Source organism: Chiloscyllium plagiosum, chromosome 26 (genome assembly GCF_004010195.1).
Source record: "Chiloscyllium plagiosum isolate BGI_BamShark_2017 chromosome 26, ASM401019v2, whole genome shotgun sequence".
NCBI lineage: Eukaryota > Metazoa > Chordata > Chondrichthyes > Orectolobiformes > Hemiscylliidae > Chiloscyllium > Chiloscyllium plagiosum.
Window position 1 is genome coordinate 9,163,598 of NC_057735.1, and position 24,303 is coordinate 9,187,900.

The 24,303-nt window shown below is 41.1% G+C and overlaps 1 protein-coding gene across 6 annotated transcripts in view; it reads right to left on the reverse strand.

Annotated features, from left to right (window-relative positions):
- Window positions 1-24,303, reverse strand: part of pik3c2b (phosphatidylinositol-4-phosphate 3-kinase, catalytic subunit type 2 beta) — a 181,856-nt gene that overhangs the window by 68,373 nt on the left and 89,180 nt on the right. For all 6 annotated transcript variants that reach the window (XM_043716446.1, XM_043716445.1, XM_043716443.1 and 3 more), the window contains exons 12-14: window positions 16,755-16,877; window positions 15,794-15,961; window positions 5,604-5,715 (exon numbers count right to left, since the gene is read on the reverse strand). In XM_043716446.1, coding sequence (XP_043572381.1) covers window positions 5,604-5,715; window positions 15,794-15,961; window positions 16,755-16,877 — 403 coding nt within the window. The remainder of the gene's footprint in view (window positions 1-5,603; window positions 5,716-15,793; window positions 15,962-16,754; window positions 16,878-24,303) is intronic.

A 24,303-nucleotide genomic window follows, 5' to 3' on the forward strand; every position in this document is an offset into this window, starting at 1 on the left:
CTTCAAGACGTCACAAAGCATTTTACAAGCAATGAGGCACTTTTGGAATATAGTCACTGTGGTTATGCTGGAAACACAGTAGCCAATTTCCACAGCAAGCTCCGACGAACAGTAATGGGATAATGACCAGATCATCTGTTACAGTGATGCTGACTTAGAAGTGAAATAGCATTATTCCAAAAACTGCTCTGTGCTGGACTTTTTTTAAAACATCTGCAAAAGTTGTGGATTCAAATGCCACTTCAGGATTCGAGCAAGATTATCAAAGCCTGATACTGCAGCATACCACTGAGTCGACAAGATGTTAATCCAAAGATCATCTTCGCTCTCCTGAACGTACTTTAAGACGAAAGCCTGTCTACTATCCTGGTCAATATTTCTATCTCAAAAGAAAAGTTTAAAACATCACCAGCTTGACCATTATGAAATTAAAATACAGTGACGATAATTCTAAAAGTGACTACATTTCCAAAGCATCTCATCACCTGTACAGCACTTTGGCACAAGCAAGTGGTCACGAAAGGCACTATATAAATGCACAGCTGTCTCAATATTTGATAACAATGCAGAATAAACAACAAGAATAGATGAAAAGCTGCATAAAACATTAACACCTGCATTAAAACAGCACAGGCAGTGCTTTATTCTGATTGTGATCTAATGGTAATTAATAGTTCAAAGTTTGTGAGAAGATTTGTAGCTCAGGTGCTCGTTGTTGTGGTATGTTCGCCGAGCTGGGAAGTTGTGTTGCAGACGTTTCGTCCCCTGTCTAGGTGACATCCTCAGTGCTTGGGAGCCTCCTGTGAAGCGCTTCTGTGATGTTTCCTCCGGCATTTATAGTGGTTTGTCTCTGCCGCGTCCGGTTCCAGCTGTCCGTTGCAGTGGTCGGTATATTGGGTCAAGGTTGATGTGGTTATTGATTGAATCTGTGGATGAGTGCCATGCCTCTAGGAATTCCCTAGAGAACAGCCAGGGAATTCCTAAAGGCATGGCACTCATCCACAGATTCAATCAATAAGCACATCGACCTGGACTCAATATACTGACCACTGCAGTGGACAGCTGAAATTGACAACCAGAAGTGGCAGAGACAAACCACTATAAATGCCGGAGGAAATATCACAGAAGCGCTTCAGAGGAGGTTCCCAAGCACTGAGGATGTCACCGAGACAGGGGACGAAACGTCTGCAACACAAATTCCCAGCTCGGCGAACAGAACCATGGTAATTACTAGTGCTTGCCTCAGAGTCAGAAGATAGAGAATTCAAGTTCCACTCCGGATTCATGAGCACTCAACCCTGGCTGATACTAGCTGCACTATGCTGTTGAAGGTGCACCCTTTTGGGTGAGATACTAAACCAAAGTCATTTCTGTCCTCTCAGGTGAAAATAAGAGTTAGGCGAAAGTGAGGACTACAGATGCTGGAGATTAGAGTCGAGAGTGCAGTGCTGGAAAAGCACAGCCAGTCAGGCAGCATCCGAGGAGCAAGAGAATCGATGTTTCGGGCAAAAGCCATTCACCAGGAATGAGGCTGTGAGCCGAGGGGGTGGTGAGGTAAATGGGAGAGGGGTGAGGCTGGGGGGAATGTAGCTGACAGTGCGATAAGTAGATGGAGGTGGGGGTAATAGTGATAGGTCGGAGAGGAGGGTGGAGCGGATAGGTGGGATGGAAGATGGGCAGGTAGGACAAGTCGTTATGAGGGCGGTGCAGAGTTGGAAAGTTGGAACTGGGATAAAGCGGGGGGAGGGGAAATGAGAAAACTGGTGAAATCCACATTGGTGACGGCATTTATCTCACCACCTCTTCGGCTCACAGCTTCATTACTGATGAAGGGCCTTTGCCCAAAACGTTGATCCTCTTGCTCCTCGGATGCTGCCTGACCTGCTGTGCTTTTCCAGCACCACACTCTCGACTGAAAATAAGAGTTCCATGGCATTTATCCAAGATGATTCTGGTAAGTCTCCATTTATCAATGCTGCTGAATCATATTATCTCATTGCACTTTATATATTGACTAATGCATTTTGCTACATCCCCAAAGCTGCAAAGTATATTGCACTGTCCCAACATCATAAAAAGTTTCTCCTTGTTAATAAAGGAGTTAAATGCACAAACAGGCAAACTTCAGTCAGACCAATAAAACCTGCCCTGTATAAATATAATTAATATTGAAATCAATTCCTATAATTTTAGTAAATAGCTACATAGCCGTGGGCAGCACGGTGGCACAGTGGTTAGCACTGCTGCCTCACAGCGCCAGAGACCCGGGTTCAATTCCCGCCTCAGACGACTGACTGTGTGGAGTTTGCACGTTCTCCCTGTGTCTGCGTGGGTTTCCTCCGGGTGCTCCGGTTTCCTCCCACAGTCCAAAGATGTGCAGGTTAGGTGAATTGGCCATGCTAAATTGCCCGTAGTGTTAGGTAAGGGGTACATGTAGGGGTATGGGTGGGTTGTGCTTCGGCGGGGCAGTGTAGACTTGTTGGGCCAAAGGGCCCGTTTCCAAACTGTAAGTAATCTAATCTAATCTTACTTTACTTCACAACACAATTTCAAATATTCAGGAACAGTAATCTGATCATTGTGTGCAGTCTAAGATCAAAAAGGCACAGAGATAAGGTAACAATGTGCAGCTGAATGAAGAACACAGCAAAGAAAGTCTATGGGCAGGGGTGGTGGAGAGAAGACTCTCCACTTGTGAAACCTAGATTTTGAGACCTTCAATGATCAAGATTTCAAGCAATCTGGATTATTCTGGAGGAGACAGCAATGAAGAGATATAGGTTATCTGATCGTAACACAGCACTCAAGAATATCAGGCCACACCATACAGTGGAGATACGATGAAGGCATTCAAAATCATGAGTTGTCTGGACAGAGCAGAGAGGAGGAATCTGTTCAAGAACCAGAGGGCACAGTTTTAAGGTAATTGGCAAAAGAAGCAACAGCAGTACAAGGAAAAATGTGTTCATGCAGCAAGAATCTGCAATGATCATGATGGAGGCAGATTCAGTTGGAGGTATTTAAAAGGATATTGGGTCATTATCCAACAGGAAAAAGTTGTAGGGCTACAGGGTAAAGGTGGGAAAATGGCATTAGGTGGATCGCTTTCGCAGACAGCAAACATAAATAAGACTGGTTGAACAGATTTCCCCTGCTGTAACTATTCTATATTTCCAAATCTAGTTTTTAGGTAACAGTTCCAAAGTTGCAACTCATTTCAAGATGTTAAAAAAAAACCCTGCTGTTAAATGGCATCAACCTGCAATTGTTTTATGATACAGAGATTTTAGTTTGGGGTGTTTAGATTACACTATAGTAACTAAAAGGTTCCTATACTAATCTGAGCCACCTAGACTGCGAGAGAAGCAGACATCAAAACTTCCTTGTCGAGAAGTTATAAAAAAGGAGGGAAGTTCATTCAGGTTTTTTCTGGAGGATACATCTGCAGTCATGTCCAAACTACTTCCAGGAAATATCTAAGTGGGTCAGTTACCTACTTTCTTGCTCCAGCAATGCAACATGTGCTGGGGAAAACAATCCATTTATGGATATATTAAAATAATGCTTCTGTATAAATTTCTGGTCTACTCACCCATACCTTCTGCTACTATGTCTAACGTCATACTTTGATATGAACATTTTTCATTATAAAATTTCTCTGTCAACATTTCGAATGAGCAGTGCCTATGCAAACCTGTCACACTGTAATCACATCTCCTACCAGTAGTGGCATATTATTGCCTTTTCTGTATCTACCAGCTCTAAACCTGTATTGCAAGGTTTGACTCGGTTCGCTCATCTGCTTCACTTAATCAAATTTGAACTACCTCAAAGAAACAAGGCTGGAAGGCAAGGCGAGGAAGGGGGGGGATTGAATCCCAACTGCATACTCAGACCTTTGGATTTTACTTTATCAGGAGACTACGTTTTATTTTAAATCTCAGGGTGCAAGGCATCAGGAAATCAATCAATCCTTTATTAAAATAAAAACAAGTTTGGACAACTAGTATGCGGTTAACAACTGCCCCTTAACAAAAATCTGACATTGTTCGAAACAGAAAACAGTTGTTTGGTAAAAAGCCAAAGATTTCAGTATCTTCATGCACAGGCCAGAAAATTTCTAAGGCCTTGCTCCCACTAGAAATTCTCAGCGTTTTTATGACAAATCATCATATCATACACTTCATTTTACTTCACAATTGAAATCTTTTCAACTAAATGTTATCATTTTTTTTGGAGGGGGAGAGAGGGAAAGAGAATGTTGGAAGAATGCACTGATCATTGGCCTGCGCACTCACTGGATGTATGAAACAAAGCCTTTGTGTGGCATGCATCCTCTAGCTGTGCAACACCCTGTTAATTTTCCAAAGAATTACACCCATAAATAAAAAGTACTTTTTTTGGGTGCCAGAATTTTGCTGTAAGAGGTTTTATGAGCACAGTGGAAGAACATTAGCTTGGGACAGCAATGTAACTCTAAACATGATATTAATGGAAGCAATAATGCTCTCCCAGTAGAAATAAAATTATATGCAGCCAGGTGAAATTTTTCTGCACAGCTATCGGTTGCAGTATAACACAATTCCACAGAGCACTACTTCCATTCCATCAGTTTAACTATCCTACTTCCAATGGCACAAAGTTCTGTTTAATGGGTGGTAGGTAATTTTTTTCCAAGAGAATAAAATATCATAAATAGCAGAAATTTTGTTGACTCAGAAGACTGGGTCTTCAAGTTCCATTCCACTTAACCACACAACAAACACTATGAATTATCCTTCCTTGAATGCCTCTCCATTACCTTGCTGACCTTTGGACCTCAGACCATCTTCATTATAAAAACCATCTCTAACATTTCCATGGCTTAGCACACTATATTATCAAACGATTCTTTAAACATCGCACCCTGTTTTCTATCGCTATCAAGATGAGCATTTTTATTACAAATGAGGGTAATCTTCATAATTCTGTCAGAATGTACTATCATACTCCAAAATCATGATACTCCATTATCCTCATGTTGAGACACCTCCATGCCCTCGTCTCTCCTTATCTTTGAAGTGCACCCCAGTTCTACAACATCTCTGCTCTATTCATTCTGCTGACCTCTGCCTCGTCAGCATTAACCATTTGTTCCACAGCTGGTGGCCAGGCCTTCAGTGACTTAAGATCCCACTCTTTGGAATTTTCTCCCTAAAATAGTTTACATTGTGTATACAGCACAGAAACATGCCTCGCAGTCCAACTATTCCGTGATAGCGTTGGTATACTAAAATATTTGAATTGTTTGAAGTAAAGGTGAAGCCGCCAAAGTCCATTGGTTTGCTCTTGCAGAAAGAGAGCGCGCGAGAGAGAGCATGCGAGAGAGAGATATGACCAGTGATGGTTTAACCTGAGCGCCACCATACTTCAGGCGTGGGCCGTCAGGTTAACCTCAGCTGGAGCGGGAATGTATTCCTGTACTAAAATGAACTCATTGTCACGCATGAGCAATAAATGCATATATTTGTAAAAACATAAAATGTTGAACAGGGAGGAATGTTAAGACACTTAGCAAGCATGGTCACTCAGTTCTTGACTGAGTTTGATGTGGTTTGTCCTACCTGTAAGATGACACTGTCTGGCTGGATGAAATTGCAGGCAGTCAGTGTGGTGAGGATAGTTCGTTGGCAGGATGGCCATAGACCAAGCAGTTTTCTACCACATGACAACACACTGGGGAACAAAGCAAGAAAGCATAATTACTATTGTGAAAATAATTACTATTGTGAAAACCAGGCAGTCTTCTGTTTAGCAATAAAAGTTTACTTTTATATCAGGTCTCGCACAACCCCAGGACACCTAATGAACTGGGGCGGCATGGTAGCTCAATGGCTAGCACTGCTGCCTCATAGCACCAGGCACCTGGGTTCCATTCCACACTTGGGCGACTGTCTGTGTGGAGCTTGCACATTCTCCCAGTGTCTAGCAGGTTTCCTCCAGGTGCTCTGGTTTCCTCCCACAGTCCAAAGATGTACAGGTTAAGTGGATTGGTCATGCAAAATTACCCATAGTGTACAGGGATGTGCAGGCTAGGTGGATTAGCCATGGGAATTACAGGTTGCAGAGATTGGGTGGGAAGCTTTTCAGAGGGTTGTTGTGGACCCCATGGGCTGAATGGTCTGCTTCCACACTGTAAGGATTTTATGAAAGCCAATTAAATGCTCTTCTTAAAATAAAATGTGGTCTCTGTTATAATGAGGCACCAGTCAAGGCTTAGTGGCTGTTCACTCTTTGTCCTGTCATATTTAAGGCACATTTCAGGTATTAGAGCACAAAATCTAGATTGACACGGTCACTGCAGCATCCAGGGAACAATCAACTTTAATGGGAGGCTCATGTGCTCTCGTAGGCAAACGTAAAAGGTCAAGGAATCATGTGACGAGGACAGGCGAGTTTTTAGATTAGATTAGATTCCCTACAGTGTGGAAACAGGCCCTTCGGCCCAACTAGTCCACACCGACCCTCCAAAGAGTTACCCACCCCCCTCTAATGCTCCTAACAACTATGGACAATTTAGCATGGCCAATTCACCTGATCAGCACATCTTTGGAGTACCCGGAAGAAACCCACACAGACATGGGGAGAAAGTGCAAACTCCACACAGACAGTCGCCCGAGGCTGAAATCAAACCTGGTGTCTTGGTGTCGAGGTCAATCATTCACCCCTGGCCCACTAAAACAAATTATCTCACCATTCTCACCTTGTTGGTTGTGGGATCTTGCGATGTGCAAACTGGCTGCTGAATTTTCAACAGTACAAGCTTCATAAGAAGTCACTGGCTGAAAATCAGCTTGTTCTATGGCAGTGTAGGTGCTCTCTAAATGCAGGAGAAAGTGAGGTCTGCAGATGCTGGAGATCAAAGTTGAAACTTTATTGCTGGAACAGCACAGCAGGTCAGGCAGCATCCAGGGAACAGGAGATTCGACGTTTCGGCCATTCCTGAAGAAGGGCCTGTGCCCGAAACGTCGAATCTCCTGTTCCCTGGATGCTCTCTAAATGCAAGCTTGTATTTCTAGCAAAAACTAGATTTTTCTTTCCTCCATTCCCATCAGAATCTCTTCAAAATCACCATGCTCTAACAAGAAGGGGATGATAAGCTTTCTCTGGAGTACGCACACCCTGCTCTTCAACTGCCTCATCTCAGGAGTTAGGGGAGGAGGAAACTAAAAGAAGTAAACACCTTCAAATTATTCTTTGTGATCAGAATGAAATTTTGCAATTCAGGTGCCCAACATTCTTTTTTGAATATTAAAAATCTTTATTTCTGAACAATGCTTTTATATTCCCATACCTTATCTATACTGCATTAAAAAAATCAATTCTCTCTATCAAGGCGTTCAAGGGTGTAAAGAACTATGTGGATACTTAACAGATCAGAACACCGATGGCACATCAATAAAATGTGGAGAATTAATTAAATAGGAACCAGAACCAAAACAAAGTCAGGATTTAATTTGAAGGAACTTAAACAACTGAGCCCCTGATTAAATGATGTAGGTTCAGCACAGCAAGCAGCATCAGTGTAGTTAATATAAACTGAGCTGCAAAAATAAAGGTAGTGCACTGAAAACAAACAGCCAGTCAGTCCACGTTTAAAAGAACCATTGGTCCATCTTTCAAATCAAAGTCTGTCCTTGAAAATCTCAAAGTCAGTGAAGGTTGCCAATGGAAACATTGTCCCTTCTGTTCTTTCATACGTAGGGTAGTATCCTGCAAGAATCTGATTGTGTTTCATATTTTTAGCATTTCTTCTCAACTCTCAGTGCTGCCCAATAGCCAGACCACATCATTATGCAGTAAAGGAACGAGCAAAGAACAGGCTGCTGTAACATGCCCTCAATCAAACCTATTTGTGGTCAGTTTATCTGTCGAGTCAGACAGTAAAGTTGCGATCACAGGTGTGTTGATTTCCAGAAAACTACTCCATGGGTTGTTCAGCTGTTACTGGCTTGGAAACGACCTGATAACCCAGCTGTGTTCCTCTAACTACCCACCCAATAGAGGTCAAAAAGCTTAAAAATCAAGAACGTAGCTCACTCCATAACGATCAAAAGAAAGGAAAGTCTCAGAGTACTGGCTTCATTCCAACAGAAGAGGGCACCTTTACACAAATCAAGTATAACGACAGAGACAGAGTGTGGAGTAAACATTTTGAAGGTACGATTCAGTCCTAACAGGTAGGATTAAATTCCCCTTTTGCCCACTCTTGTATTCTATTACCAACAGCTGTTAGTTCAATGCACGAAAAAGGAAACAGCCCAAAGTTTCAAGCAAAAGAAGCACGTGTTTCAAAGAACAGATTGAGATACAGTGATAGGACAAAGCAGCGACCTTTGCTCTACATTTAATCTTTGTTATCAATAAGTGTTCCTGTTGGGTGCAAAGCTGGAAAATATTTCATCTGCAGTTCCACCTCAACATTAATGCTGGCATGCAAATAAATATTTTCTCAAAACATTACATTGATTGCAATTCCGGACATCTCCAAGAGACAATAAGAATTCCTTTTGTCTCTCTCAGAGTCACACAGCATGGCAACAGACCCTTTGGTCTAACGTCCATATCAACCAAATTCCCAAACTAAACTAGCTCTACCTTCCTGCATTTGGCCCATATCCCTCCAAACCGTTGCTATTCATGTACTTATCCAAATGACTTTTAAATGTTGGAACTGTACCTGCATCCACCACTTTCTCTGGAAGTTCATTCTACACACTAATCACTGTGTAAAAAGGTGGCCCTGAGGTTTTTTTAAAAATCTTTCTTCCCTCACTTTAAATATATGCCTGCTAATTTGGAACTTCCCCACCTTGGGGAGAAGACCTTTACTATTAATCTTATCTCATAATTTAAAAACCTCTATAAGGTCACCCTTCAACCTCCTATGCTCCAGTGAAAGAAATCCCAACCTGTCTTTACACCTCAAACCCTCCATTCCCAGCAACATCTTGGTAAATTCATTCTGAACCCTCTCCAATTTAATAATATCCTTCCTAAAACAGGGCAACCAGAATAGTATACAGTACTCCAGAAGTAGCCTTACCAACATCGTGTACAACCTCAATATGACAACCCAACTCCTATACACAAAGGTCTGAGCAATGAAGGCAAGTGTGCTAAACACCTTCTTAACCACCCTGTCTGAATGTGATGTAAATTTCAAAGAACTATGTACCCAAACCCCAAGGTCTCTTGGTTTTCCAACAATATCCAGGACCCTAGCATTAACTGTACAAGCCCTGCCCTTGTTTTTTTTTTACCAAAATGCAACACCTCAACTTATCCAAATTAAACTCCATGCGCCACTCAGCCCACTGACTCAATTAATCAAGATTCTTTGTCATCTTTGATAACCACCTTCACTGTCCACTATACCATCAATTTTGGCATCATCAGCAAACCTACTAACCATGTTTCCTTTATTCTCATTCAAATCATTTAGACAAAATGACAAACAAAAGTGGATTCAGTACTGATCCCTGTGGAACATCGCTGGGGAGACTCATAGTTCTATATTTCCCAGACTTCTCTTAAATAAAGTCACAACATTAGCCCATCCTCTGGCACCTGACCAGTGGTTAAAGATGAAACAATATTTCTCCTAGGGACCCAGCAATCTCCTTGCTAACTTCTCAGAATGACCTGGGATATATTTGATCAGGTCCCAGAGATTTATCCATCTTTATGTTTTCTAAGGCATCCAGAACTTCCTCTTCTGTATTGTGAACGGTTTTCAAAGCACCAATATTTATTTCCCTGAGGTCTGTATCTTCTATTTCTTTCTCCACAGTAAAAACCAACATGAAGTATTCATTTGAAATTGCTCCCATCTCCTGAGGTTCAACACAAAGACAACCCTGCTGATCTTTAAGGGGCCTATTTTCTGTCTGGTTGCTCTTAATGTACCTGCTGAATCTCTTTGGATTATCCTTAGCTTTATCTATCAAGGCTCCCCATATTCCCTCTTTACCTTCCTAATTTCCCTCTTAAGAATACCCCTACACTCTTTATACTCGAGAGATTAATTTGATCTCACTGTCTATCTCTAATAGATTATTCTTTTTTATTCTTGACAAGAACCTCAATATCTTTATTCATCTTTTGTTCTCTATTCTTACCAGTTTTACCTTTAACTCTCATGTTTACTAAGGCTTTGTCCAATATTTGTGTAACCCTCCAGCCAACCACTCAACTCATTTCTTTCTCAGCAGCTTAATGTAACAGCTGTTTTATTGGCCTCGGACTGTGAACTGAGGTGTGGCTTGTCTGTGTAGTAAGCAGTTATAGAGTCATAGAGATGTACAGCACAGAAACAGACCCTTCGGTCCAACCTGTCTCCTGGCGAGAGATTTGCTCGAGCTGCTCGGGAGGATTTAAACTAGTAAGGTGGGGGGGGTAGGATCCAGGGAGATTGTGAGGAAAGAGATCAATCTGAGACTGATACAGTTGAGAACAGAAGCAAGTCAAACAGTCAGGGCAGGCAGGACTAATAAATTAAACTGCATTTATTTCAATGCAAGGGGCCTAACAGGGAAAGCAGATGAACTCAGGGCATGGTTAGGAACTTGGGATTGGGATATCATAGCAATTACAGAAATATGGTTCAGGGATGGGCAGGACTGGCAGCTTAATGTTTCAGGATACAAATGCTACAGGAAGGATAGAAAGGGAGGCAAGAGAGGAGGGGGAGTGGCATTTTGGATAAGGGATAGCATTACAGCTGTGCTGAGGGAGGATATTCCCGGAAATACATCCAGGGAAGTTATTTGGGTGGAACTGAGAAAGAAGAAAGGGATGATCACCTTATTGGGATTGTATTATAGATCCCCCAATAGTCAGAGCGAAATTGAGAAACAAACTTGTATGGAGATCTCAGCTATCTGTAAGAATAATATGGTGGTTATGGTAGGGGATCTTAACTTTCCAAATATAAACTAGGAGTGCGATAGTGTTAAGGGTTTAGATGGAGAGGAATTTGTTAAGTGTGTACAATTTTCTGATTCAGTATGTGGATGTACCTACTAGAGAGGTGCAAAACTTGACTACTCTTGGGAAAGAAGGCAGGGCAGGTGACTGAGGTGTCAGTGAGGGAGCACTTTGGGGCCAGCGACTATAATTCTATTAGTTTTAGAACAGTGATAGAAGAGGATAGGCCAAATCTAAAAGTTGGAGTTCTAAACTGGAGAAAGGCCAATTTTGACGGTATTAGGCAAGAACTTTCAAAGGCTGATTGGAGGGGCAGATGTTCGCAGGTAAAGGGACGGCTGGAAAATGGGAAGCCTTCAGAAATGAGATAACGAGAATCCAGAGAAAGTATATTCCTGCCAGAGTGAAAGGAAAGGATGGTAGGTATAGGGAATGCTGGAGAAATTGAGGGTTTGGTTAAGAAAAAGAAGGAAGCATATGTCAGGTACAGACAGTATAGATCAAGTGAACGCTTAGAAGAGTACAAAGGCAGGAGGAGTATACTTAAGAGGGAAATCAGGAGGGAAATCAGGAGGGCAAAAAGGGGACATGAGATAGCTTTGGCAAATAGAATTAAGGAGAATCCAAATGGTTTTTACAAATAGATTAAGGACAAAAGGATAACTAGGAAGAGAATAGGGCCCCTCAAAGATCAACAAGGCGGCCTTTGTGTGGAGCTGCAGAAAATGGGAGAGATACTAAATGAGAATTTTGCTTTAGTATTTACTGTTGAAAAGGATATGGAAGATATAGAATGTAGGGAAATAGATGGTGACATCTTGAAAAATGTCCGTATTACAGAGGAGGAAGTGCTGGATACCTTGAAATGCATAAAGGCGGATAAATCCCCAGGACCTGATCAGGTGTACCCAAGAACTCTGTGGGAAGCTAAAGAAGTGATTGCTGAGCCTCTTGCTGATATACTCGTATCATCAATAGTCACAGGTGAGGTGCCGGAAGACTGGAGATTGGCTAACGTGGTGCCACTGTTTAAGCACGGTGGTAAGGACAAGCCAGGGAACTATAGACCAATGAGCCTGACGTCGGTGGGCAAGTTGTTGGAGGGAATCGTGAGGGACAGAATGTACATGTATTTAGAAAGACAAGGACTGATTCGGGATAGTCAACATGACTTTGTGCGTGGGAAATCATGTCTCACAAACTTGATTGAGTTTTTTGAAGAAGTAACAGAGGATTGATGAGGGCAGAGCAGTAGATGTGATCTATATGGATTTCAGCAAGGTGTTTGACAAGGATCCCCATGGGAGACTGGTAGGCAAGGTTAGACCTCTCAGAATACAGGAAGAACTAGCCATTTGGATACAGAACTGGCTCAGAGGTAGAAGACAGAGGATGGTGGTGGAGGGTTGGTTTTCAGATTGGAGGCCTGTGACCAGTGGAGTGCCACAAGGATTGGTACTGGGTACACTACTTTTTGTCATTTATATAAATGATTTGGATGTGAGCATAAGAGGTATAGTTAGTAAGTTTTACAGATGACACCAAAATTGGAGGCATAGTGGACAGCGAAGAAGGTTACCTCAGATTACGTGATCTTGATCAGATGGGCCAATGGGCTGAGAAGTGGTCGATGGAGTTTAATTAAGACAAATGTGAGGTGCTGCACTTTGGAAAAACAAATCTTAGCAGGACTTATACACTTAATGGTAAGGTCCTAGGGAGCGTTGCTGAACAGAGACACCTTGGAGTGGAGGTTCATAGCTCTTTCAAAGTGGAGTTACAGGTAGATAGGGTAGTGAAGAAGGCGTTTGGTATGTTTTCCTTTATTGGTCAGAGCATTGAGTACAGGAGTTGGGAGGTCATGTTGCGGGTGTACAGGACATTAGTTCGGTCACTGTTGGAATATTGTGTGCAATTCTGATCTCCTTCCTATCAGAAAGATGTTGTGAAACTTGAAAGGGTTCAGAAAGTATTTACAAGGATGTTGCCAGGGTTGGAGGATTTGAGCTATGGGGTGAGGTTGAATATGGAGCATTGGAGGCTGAGGGGTGACCTTATAGAGGTTTATAAAATTATGAGGGGCATGGATATGATAAATAGACAAAGTATTTTTGCTGGGGTGGGGGAGTCCAGAACTAGAGGGCAGAGGTTTAGGGTGCGAGGGGAAAGATAAAAATGGGATCTAAAGGGCAATGTTTTCACGCAGAGGGTGGTATGTGTATGGAATGAGCTGCCAGAGGAAGTGGTGGAGGCTGGTACCATTGCAACATTTAAAAGGCATTTCGATGGGTATATGAATATGAAGGGTTTGGAGGGATATGGGTCAGGAGCTGGCAGGTGGGACTAGATTGGGTTGGGATATTTGGTCGGCACAAGAAATACTCCTGGAATGAGTGAGTGAGTGTCTGTGTGTAGGATTTAATATGCCCTATTCTACAGCATCCAAGATACCAGTCTAAGGTCAATCCAACCAGAGACTGAAACATCTGGTGTCAGTGACTTGGTTACCAGAGACTTCAAAATTACAAGTTCAGCCGTATCAGCTTCTATTGAAAAAATGTTAAATTGGAATATTTCCAATCAAAGATGGAGATATGAACTCATGTATAGACTCCTGAAGAAGGGCTTATGACCGAAACGTCGATTCTCCTGTTCCTTGGATGCTGCCTGACCTGCTGCGCTTTTCCAGCAACACATTTTCAGCTCTAATCTCCAGCATCTGCAGACCTCACTTTCTCCTATAGACTACATTTAGTCTTACTGTCCTCTTGGAGTAAACAATCAACTCATTTCCTGCTCCTGATTACAAATCAGATTCTTACTGCAAAATTATTTGTTCAGGCAGCAGTGAATATTGTCTGGAGTTCACTCGTTCAAACTTTATACTCTGTTAATTACACTTTCCCAGGATTTAAAAAGCTCTTGTTTCCTGACTGTACATGCAGAAAATTCTTCAAACACCATTCTTCAAGTTCCTGGGATCTTTCAATGTGTTAAAAGCAATAAATCAAAGCATCGGATCTGCCTCAGCCATGATGTCCTCTACAGCCAAACAGTTGGACATTCATCCACTCATGACTGCTCATGGATAAAACTACTTGGAGAGCTGTCAGTTCCTACAGCAGGAGAGAATTGGGAAAACTAGCACGGGTAGAAACTGATGATCGTTACTTTAGCATCACCATAATAGTCCAGTGTATTTTTTAAATTCATTCATGGGATGTGAGCATCACTGGCTAAGCCAGCATTTATTGCCCATCCCTCGTTGCCCAGTGGGCAGTTAAGACTCAGCCATATTGCTGTGGGTCGAGAGACAGACATAGTCCAGGACCAGGTGCGAATGGCACTTTCCTTCCCTATAGGGCATTGTGAACCAGATGACGTATTACGACAATTAGCATTGGTTACATGTGGTTAGCTTTTCCTTGCAGATTTTTAAAATGGAGTTCAAATTTCACCATCTGCCACAGTAGGATTCAAACCCATATCCTGAGAACGTTAGCCTGGGTTTTTGATTACTCAACCAGCGACATGACCTCTACACACTGCCTAATTTGTGAGATGCAGAGCAGTGATACATTACCAAAACATAAATGCCAAAAGTTAGAAAATCCCCTTTAATGAAAAATCTTATGCTGTCATATCCGTTCAATTACCAAGACTATTTTTGTTGCTGTCATCTTATTATAATTTTTTAAATCTACAGCTACAATGGACACATGGTGAAGCTACAAACTGTGGCTTCTGGTGGCATTTATTGTCCCAGTTCTGTATTTACCAGCTCTCCAAGCCCATTAAAAGCCTCTGTACAGTACTCTGGCACCATCATCTCTTATCTTCTAAGTTTGTTTCACCAATGGCTACAACTGACCTTGACACCCATATACAACGCCACAATAGATCAAACAATGAACTACTCTTCATTTCGCTTTTTGCCAAGAGTCACTTCCAAACCCGTGTATGTAAAAACAGCTGGAGCATACCCTCAAAACAATATCTTCAATAAAGGAAGTGGTTCTTTTTCAAAAAAATTGTATTTCCTTTGTTGTATCTAATCATACACTACTGAGTAAAATAGCAGCATTAAATGCAGTCCTTGAGGATTACAAATCCAACACCATTGGACACAGTATAAATCATCTTATATTTAAACAGTCAGAGTTTCAGTGCAAGCTCTGCCCAGCACAAGATACATCTGGACAATCTGTCATTTGTCAATAGTCTGCACTCTCTTGGAGGTAAATCAATCACAGGGCGACTCATCAATGCACTGCAAAGATTGAGAAGTTGCTCAATTTAATGAGTCTAATCTCAAGTCTCCTGACACATCGTGAGAGATAACAGATCTCTTATGCTAAGCCTCATATAGTGCAGCCAACGACACACCTGTTGCCATACAGGTTACAAACAATATAAAAGATCTGTGATCCTTCCACAATAACCAACATGCTCCACCACTGGCAAGTTCTGTAGGACTGGTCATAGGCCAGAACTTCTGCAAGGTCTGTTGCACAAGCACAAGACAGCAGAGTGTCATAATCAGTCCAGCAATATTGCAGCCTTGGTAAATCAGTCAGCAATGCCACATATCAGCACTTTAGCAGGTTATTTGCTAGATTTTTTTCATAAATGCACAAGGGAAGTGGTTGAATGCTGTCAGTGAAAATATAAATTATGGCCACATAGGAAAACAATCACTCAAAATAAAAATTCATCTCAAGCCCTGAATCCCAACATCAAATTGCCACTTATTTATCCATGCTAACTGGACTGTGCTGAAACCTTTAAGTAGAGCATTGTCTGTTATTTGACACCAAAAACTTACTGTCTGAAGTTAAAAAGTGGCATAGTGACCCATCCCATTGTTTCTGCTGTCCGTCGCTGTTTGTTGCCTTCAGATGAGGTCCCAGGAGGGGGAACGGGAAATGCATACAACGTCAGTGTCAAAAGGGTCTCTTGTGGCAGCTGATTAATATTAATTGGAAAACAGATGCTGAAAGAGGCAAAGGAATACAAGATTAAAACACAGCTCAACTCATCATTTTGAAATCTTTTGGATTGTTTGGCTAGAGAAGAGAGTTGTGTAGAGTAACGATGCTGAGAGAACAGCTAAGAGCAGAGTAACCTTTTGAAGTTGAGGGAGGCGGGGAAAACAGGATGAACAGTGACTACATACTAATTATGAACGGTTTTATTTGGTTTAAATGCCACTGGATTCTTGCTACACAGCTGTCAGTATTTGAGCAAAGTGAGCATTGCCAGATTTACTAAAGGGTCACACATAAAAGGACATTCACTTTGGAATGAGGTACTGGAGGTGCTTTTCATGTTGCTGGGCCACAACATGCATCAGGAAAGGATGACTGACTGTGTGGAGTTTGCACATTCTCCCTGTGGCTGTGTGGGTTTCCTCCGGGTGCTCCGGTTTCCTCCCACAGTCCAAAGATGTGCAGGCCAGGTGAATTGGCCATGCTAAATTGTCCGTAGTGTTAGGGAAGGGGTAAATGTAGGGGTATGGGCGCTTCGGCGGGTCGGTGTGGACTTGTTGGGCCGAAGGGCCTGTTTCCACACTGTAAAGTAATCTAATCTAAAATCTAAAGATGACATAATAAAACTAAAGCTAGAAATCTGAATTGGCCAAAATAAGTGAACTACACAGAACGTACAACACAGAAACATGCCATTTAGCCCAACTGCTTCTGGGAGGTGTTTACACTCGATAGAAAGCATATTAGGAAAAAAAAAACTTACTTCTATATGTGCAGAACAAAGTCTCTTTTACTCACTTTTGGTCCCATATAAGAAGATGGAACAGGTACTTGTAGACATGAGCTTTCTTGGTCTGCAGCTGACCACACAACTCTTTCCCACCATGACTGAGGCCACATGACAAATAAAAATCTTCATAACTGATGAGGCCGGGGAAGGAAACAAGAATAAAGTTAATGATAAACCCACTGTTAATGTCACCCTTGATCACTATTCAGTTCCAAACTTCTTGTGTACTCAATTTTGATCAAACAGATTGGTTATCTTCTGTCTCAGTAGCCTGCATCCCAATCTACTCAAAAACTAGAAGATGGTTTCAAGATGCACTTGGCTGTGAGAAATTCACATTATTCAGTAACCTTTGCTTTGCACCTCTCAGTTTTGGAATACAATAAAAAAAATTCAAGGGAAGGTTTACAACAATGTTGCAAGTGCTTGAAAATTGGATGATGAAAAATTGGATAGGCAAGGGTGGTTTTCCTTGGAAGAGACAAGGCTGAAAGATAACTTAATTGAAATGTCCAAAATAACAAGAAGGTTGGATAGAGTGGACGGAAAAGAGCTGCTTCCCCGAGTCGAAAGGCAAATTAACAAGGGCACAGAATTAAAGTGATTGGTAGAAGAATTAAAGGGAAATGAGAAGTATCTTTTTCAATCAGAAAATGGTGGATGTCTGGAATTCGATGCTTAGTTTGATGTTGATATTGAAACTTTCAACTCATTTAAAAGGAACCTGGATTTGCACCTGAGGTTCTGTAACATACAAGGTGCTGAGAAGCAGGATTTATTCAGGGGAGGTGGTAGCAATAGTGGAGTTATATAATTGGACCAGACCTAATAAAACTCAGGCCCCTGTTTTGGGACATGGGCTCAAATCCCATTACAGCTGCCGGTGAATTTTTATTTTTATTCATGTGTGCAATAGTAGTGTCACTGGCTGGACAAGCATTTATTGCCCATTTCTAGTTGCTCTTGAAAAGGTGGTGGTGAGCTGCCTTCTTGAACTTTAAGTCCATGTGTTGTAGGTAGACCAACAATGCTGTTAGGCAGCAAATTCCAGGATTTTGACCAAGCAACACTGAAAAAACAGCATTATATTTCCAAGTCAAAATGGTGTGTGACTTGGAGAGGAACTTACAGGTGGCAGTGTTATCATGTATCTGCTGTCTTTTTCCTTCAAGATGGTGATAGTGATGAGTTTTGAAGGTGCTTTTTCAGGAGGCTTGGTTAATTTCTGCAGTGCATCTGGTCGATAGCACACGCTACTCTATTGAGCATCAATGGTGGAGGGAGTGGAGGTTTGTAGATGTGGTGCAGTCAAACAGGTTATTTTGTCCTGGATGCTGTCAAGCTTGTTGTGTGTTGTTAGGACTGCACTCATTCAGGCAAATGGGGATTGTTCCATCACATTCCCGAATTATGCCTTGCAGAAAGTGGACAGGCTTTGAATTCAATGAAAAGCTAGCCTAGTAGTGATCATATAACCATTGAGTCTTAGAAATATACAGCACAGAAACAAACCCTTCGTTCCAACTCGTCAATGATATCTTAATTAACCTAGTTCCATTTGCCAGCACCTCGCCCATATCCCTCTAAACCCCTCCTATTCATGTACCCATCCAGATGCCTTTTAAACGTTATAATTGTACCAGCCTCTACCACTTCCTCTGGCAGCTCGCTCCTTACACTACCCTTTGCATGAAAAACATTGCCCCTATGTCTCTAGTTTTGGACTTCCCCATTCTGGGGAAAAGACCTTATCTATTTACCCTATCCATGCTGCTCATGATTTTATAAACCTCTAAAAGATCATCCCTTAGCTTCTGATGCTCCAGGGAAAATAGCTCTTAGCCTATTCAGTCTCTCCCTATAGCTCAAGCCCTAGAACCCTGGCAAAATCCTTTTAAAACTTTTCTGAACCCTTTCAAGTTTCACAACATCCTTCTTTTAGCAGGGAAATTGAAATTGCATGTAATATTCCAAAAGTGGCCGAAACAATTTCCTGCACGGTCACGTGATATCCCAACTCCTGTTCTCAATCACTGACCAATAAAGGCAAGCTTACCAAATGTTTTCTTCGCTATCCTATCTACATGCGACTCCACTTTCAAGGAGCTATGAACCTGCACTCCAAGGTTTCTTTGATCAGCAACACTCCTGAGGACCTTACCATTAAGTGTATAAGTCCTTCAATAGGTTAACTTGCTACTGAAAGTTTTAATTCATAAAAATTTCTAGTGCTAACCTGAATTCATGTTTCTTCCACAGGGTTGAAAGTGTGAATTACTTAATTATACATAGTTGCAGGAAAGTTTTGCTCACTGTGTTTACTTACTCTGCAAATATTACAGTTATTTATTCAGCAAAGAACAGGCTACTTATTGCATAAAGTGTACAGTTCCTATTTATTAGCCACAATATAGTTTATGCGTGTAAGTGTCATACAGCATGGACATAGACTCATCCATATTGTGCCTAAACTCTATTTCTGTGAAAACGAAGTGCATTTTCACTCAGGAAAAATTTGTGTCATCCAGCAGCAATTTTAACCAAAGAGTACAACAGTTTTAATTATGTACCATCCAATTTGAACCAAGCAATGTGGTAGAGCAGATGAAAATATATTTTATATCGGTCTTCATAGTAGAAGATACTAATATCTTTCCAAAACAAAACAAAATAATCAAGGGAAAAAAAGAAATAAACACAATAACTATCACTAGAGGAAAAATTACTAGAGAAACTAATGGGACTAAAAGTCTCCTGGGCTTGATGGGTTTCATCCAAAGATATTAAAGAAAGTAACAATGACAGTAGATGCCTTGGTAGTAATCTTTCAAGAATTCTTGGATTCAGGAAAAGTCTCACATGACTTCAAAACTGCCGAAGTATGACCTTTACCAAAGAGGGAAGGAAACAAACAAAAAAAAAGTTATCAGTTAGTTAGCTTAACACCTACCATTCGGAAAAGACAAGAATCCATTAAAAAGGGTGTAGTGGCAATGAATTTAGGAATGCATAATATAATTAAGCAGAGTCAGCGTGGCTTCACAAAGGGAAAAATCACACCTGACAAATTTATTAGAATTCTTTGAGGACGTAACAAGCATGAGATATAAAGGGGAATGAATAGATGTAATATATTTGGATTTCCAAAAGGCTTTTGATAAAATGCTGCACATTAAACAATTTAATAAGAGCCCATGCTATTGTGAGTAGCACTGATAGATGATTGGCTAATAGATGACAGAGAGAGTTGGGACAAGAGGGCCATTTTCAGGGTGACAGCCTATAACTACTGGTGTCACATGGATCAGTGCTGTGACCAAATTTATTTGCAAAGTATATTAATGTCTTGGATGGCGTAAAATGAATGTTCCATCATCACTTTAGCGAATGACACAAAAACTGGTGGAAAGGAACGTAGTGAGAATGAGAAAAAAGGTCTACACACAGAGAGAGAGATAGAGAGAGAGAGAGAGAGTGGGGGAGAGAGACACACACAAATTAACTGAGTGGGCAAAAACTGACATGGAAGGTAAAATATTAGGTTGTGCACTGTGGCTGAAAGTGTAGAAAAGCTGAATATATTCAAGGAAAAGCTGCAGCACAGCAGTGTCTGGGAGTCCTTGGGCATGAATCACAAAAGTGCTAGCACTCAAGTTCAGCAAATAGTTGGGAAAACAAAATGTAATGTTGGCCTTTGTTACAAAAGGAATGGAATATAAAAGTAGGGAGATCTTGCTAAAACTATGTAAGGCACTAGTGAGATCACACCTTACTGAAGGAAAGCTATACTGGCATTGGAGGAAGTTCAGAGAAGTTTCGGTAGGCTGACACTGGTTGTGGAGGGGTTTCCTTATGAGGAGAGATACATTAGATTAGGCCTGCACTCATTAAAGTTTAAAAGAATGAGAGATGGCCTTATTGAAATAGACAAGATTCCTTGGGGCTTGACCTGGTAGGTGTGGAGAGGAATATTTCTAGAACGAGAAGATATAATCTCAGAATAAAACAGAGATGAGGAGGAACTTCTTCTCTTAAAAGGTCATGGAATCTTCGAATTGTTTAATACAGAGAGCTGTTGAGAGTGGGTCATTAAGAATATTCAACACAAAGTTAGTCAGATTTTTAATCAATAAATGAATCAAGAATTATGGGGAGGAAAGGGAGGAAAGTGAAATGAAGATTATCGATCAGCCATGTTCCTATTAAAAGGAGATTCAAAGGGCTGAATGGCCTAATCCTCCTCCAAATCAGATGGTCTTATAATTTTGAATCAGGGAAGAGACTGTAGAGAGAGAGAGAGAGAGAGCAGGAATTCATGTTGCAGAATTGCTTACAGTGTAACTCTATATTACAGCTAATTATTTTGCATCTATGGATTAATCTTAAATGATGAAGAATTCCTGTCTTTGTAGTGTCAAGGTTATTCACTGGGTAAATGAATGAAAACTGACCAATTCAGGCCGAGGTGGAGGATGAACAAAGATAATTGGCAACCATTTTCTAGTGCAGAACAGAAAAGTTTCTCTAGTAGTTTAATGTTTGGGCTGGAAAAGGGGCTTTCATTCCAAGTCAGTACATTCTTTCCTACAAGGACTTCATTTAAACAGTGCCATTAGCCCAGTAAAACATCACAAGGTGCTTCACAGGAGCATTACCAAACAAACAAAATTTGACAACTCGAAGGCAGTTTCCAAAACATTTAACGTGCAGCGAGTGTGAGTTGCAAAGATTCTTGAAACAGTTTCAGTTTAAAACTTGGAATGCTAATACAAGAGGGAGTTGGTAAAACTCCTTAAATAAATATATGTAATTTTGCTTTGGAAGCAATCAAACTGTAATCATACCTCTGCTCTCAGCGAGTTAAAACACTTCAGAGTGACAAAGAACAGTCTGTGCCCTTCCCCCTCCCTTGAATCTATACCTTGAGGTTAGTGTGGGAGCCAGCGAGAGGCAGAAGGACATCTGTCCATTGAAGATGCCTGCACAGAAAATGCTTCTCAGCACAGACCAAGCATGTGACAGGTGCCTGGCGACAAGTAGGGGGCGGATTACATCTGGGGACAAAGGCCAAAGGGCAAACAGAGTTTCCCAGGGTACATCATTTATCAGAGCCAATCGTCAATCAGCATACATTAGAGGTACACAATAGCAGAGGTCCCAAGGGGCACCGCAGTTTCTATCAGCCTTTTCTATGACACGGGGCCTTGGGAAGAGAGAGAGAGAAAAAAAAGACACTGTGGGAAGTTTCCCAAGATTCAAATAAACCCCCTCGGCTACTCCAAAGCAAAAAGCAGGTCAACAGGCATTGGCTGATACCTTTACCCTTCATACTGAGGCATGCTGTCTGCTGTTTGTTAAGAGGCAAGAAAGAAACAGCAGAAAGGCTATTGTCCCTGTCACAGCTCCAGCCACAGGCCAGTGCAAAGGATTAACCCTTTCACTGGCCAATTGTGATTACACAGATGCTCTAGGGATCACACAGACTTCTATTTCGGACACTTAATTCACCTTGTGTCTATGATCCAAACTCTTTTCTTTTTTAAAAAAAGCACATCTATTTGATGGTGTCGCAAAGCACCTACTGGGCACCATCTGTTCTCTCAGCATTTCATTCCCAGGATATTGTGTGGATAGCACTAGCTGCATTTATGTCATTATAAACTTCTTCCTTCCTCACCGTAAGACGCTGATTTTCCAATAGCCTGGAGTCAACTAGCATCATGTCCATGTTACAATGTGCAAGTCCCATCGATGTCACCTACCTGATGAGGAATAAAAGCTGCCACAAACAACTTTCTAGAAGCACTTGCCAGAAACCTTGTTGAATAAGACAGCAAAGACCTGGCCGATTCCCCCACCCTATTCCAAGATTGCTATGACCAACTAAAGCACACAAACCACCACTTTGTTGCAAATTTCAAGCCAGTGTCTTTAGCTTCCCACTATGTGCTGTTTATTGTCCAGAAGATTGTACATTCAATTCTCACACTGATCACTCGTTCCAAGTCAGAGATTTAAGCACAGAACCCAGGGCATTCCTTTCTTTTCAAATGAAGGAGTTTTGTATAGTGGCAAGTCCTGTCTTTCTGATCATGCTTTAAAATCTAGGTACCACCAGACACCTCAGAGCAAGGTAGTGTATTTCACTTACCTATCTTGAAGTAGTAGATGTGGCATCCTGTCGATATTTATCCCTCAACTAATGCTTAAAATAAATTTGCTATTTCTGTGTCACGTTGTAAGCAAATTGGTTGCTGCAATTTCTACATTACCACATGCACTATACTTCAAAAGTACTTCACGGCTGTAATGTGCTTTGGTATATCCTGACGTGAAAAGCACTACTGAAATGCAAGATCACTCTTCCCTTAATTTGGTCATAATCATCCTCACCTTTCTCAAGTATCAGGCTCAAGGGTTCAAGCTTTACTGCAGATGTTTGAATATAAATCTAAGCTGACTCCTAGTGTGATCCAGAGGGGATTCTACACAGTTGAAAATGCCATTTTGAACAGCAGAAGAAGAAAACATTACTCCCCTCAGCCTAGTCTGAACAGAAATCCAGCTCTGAGGTGAACAGACAACAATGTATTCAGATTGTATCAGTCAATTGGAACACAATCTCTGCACCGAACTTCACCTCTTTGCCCCTAACTAGCAATTAATGCTTTCATATTTAAACAGCAATGTCATTACAACTGTACACAGGAAAAATATCCATTGTTTATGCATAATTCTTTGTCAGGAAAACTACATTCATTGATGTAGGCTTTTTCTGATATCAAAACTACAGAATATTATGGCTAATTACTGAACATTGAGAAATAGTAAGGAGATTTTAAAAATAAATTTACATTTCTCTTGAATATTCAGTGCGATTACGTGACAGTATTTCACTGCTGTACTTTCTATCTCATCTTCCGGTCTCCTTTTACTTGTAACAAGTGAAAAAGCAATTGGAAGACTCAGCTTCTGCTCATGGAGTCACAGATTTGTACAGCATTGAAAATGTCTATTCAGTCTATCGTGCCTATGCTGAGCATCCAAATGAGCTATCCACTTGACTCATTGTTTTGGTCTATCTCAATGGCCTTTTCAATATTGCTTTTTCAAAATTGAACCTTCAAAGCCTTACACAGATTCTGGTAGGCACATCAACAATCAGTCATGTGTTAAGATTCTTCCCATGAAACAAACTTGGTCCAAATACCTTTTATTTATATCTTTTGCTCCCCAATTGATCTGTCAGTGGAATTTTTTTTTCCTGTATATTTCCAATACATCTTCTCTCAAATTTCTTTGATCTAATGAGTAGAATCCTAGTTTCTCTAACCACAGCTGCAGCCAAGATCCATCTATTCTGCATCAACTCATAACTTCTTCTGTTCCTCTCCATGGTCTTGACATTCTCTTTAATTGGTCACAAATATCTTGATAACCTAAATCAATGGTCTGTAGGAGTTCAGCATTATTTATTCAGTACTGTATTCAGTATCCCGACTAATGAAGAAATTTATGCCAGAATAGCACTTTGGTGAGCTTCTGGATAAGGAACTG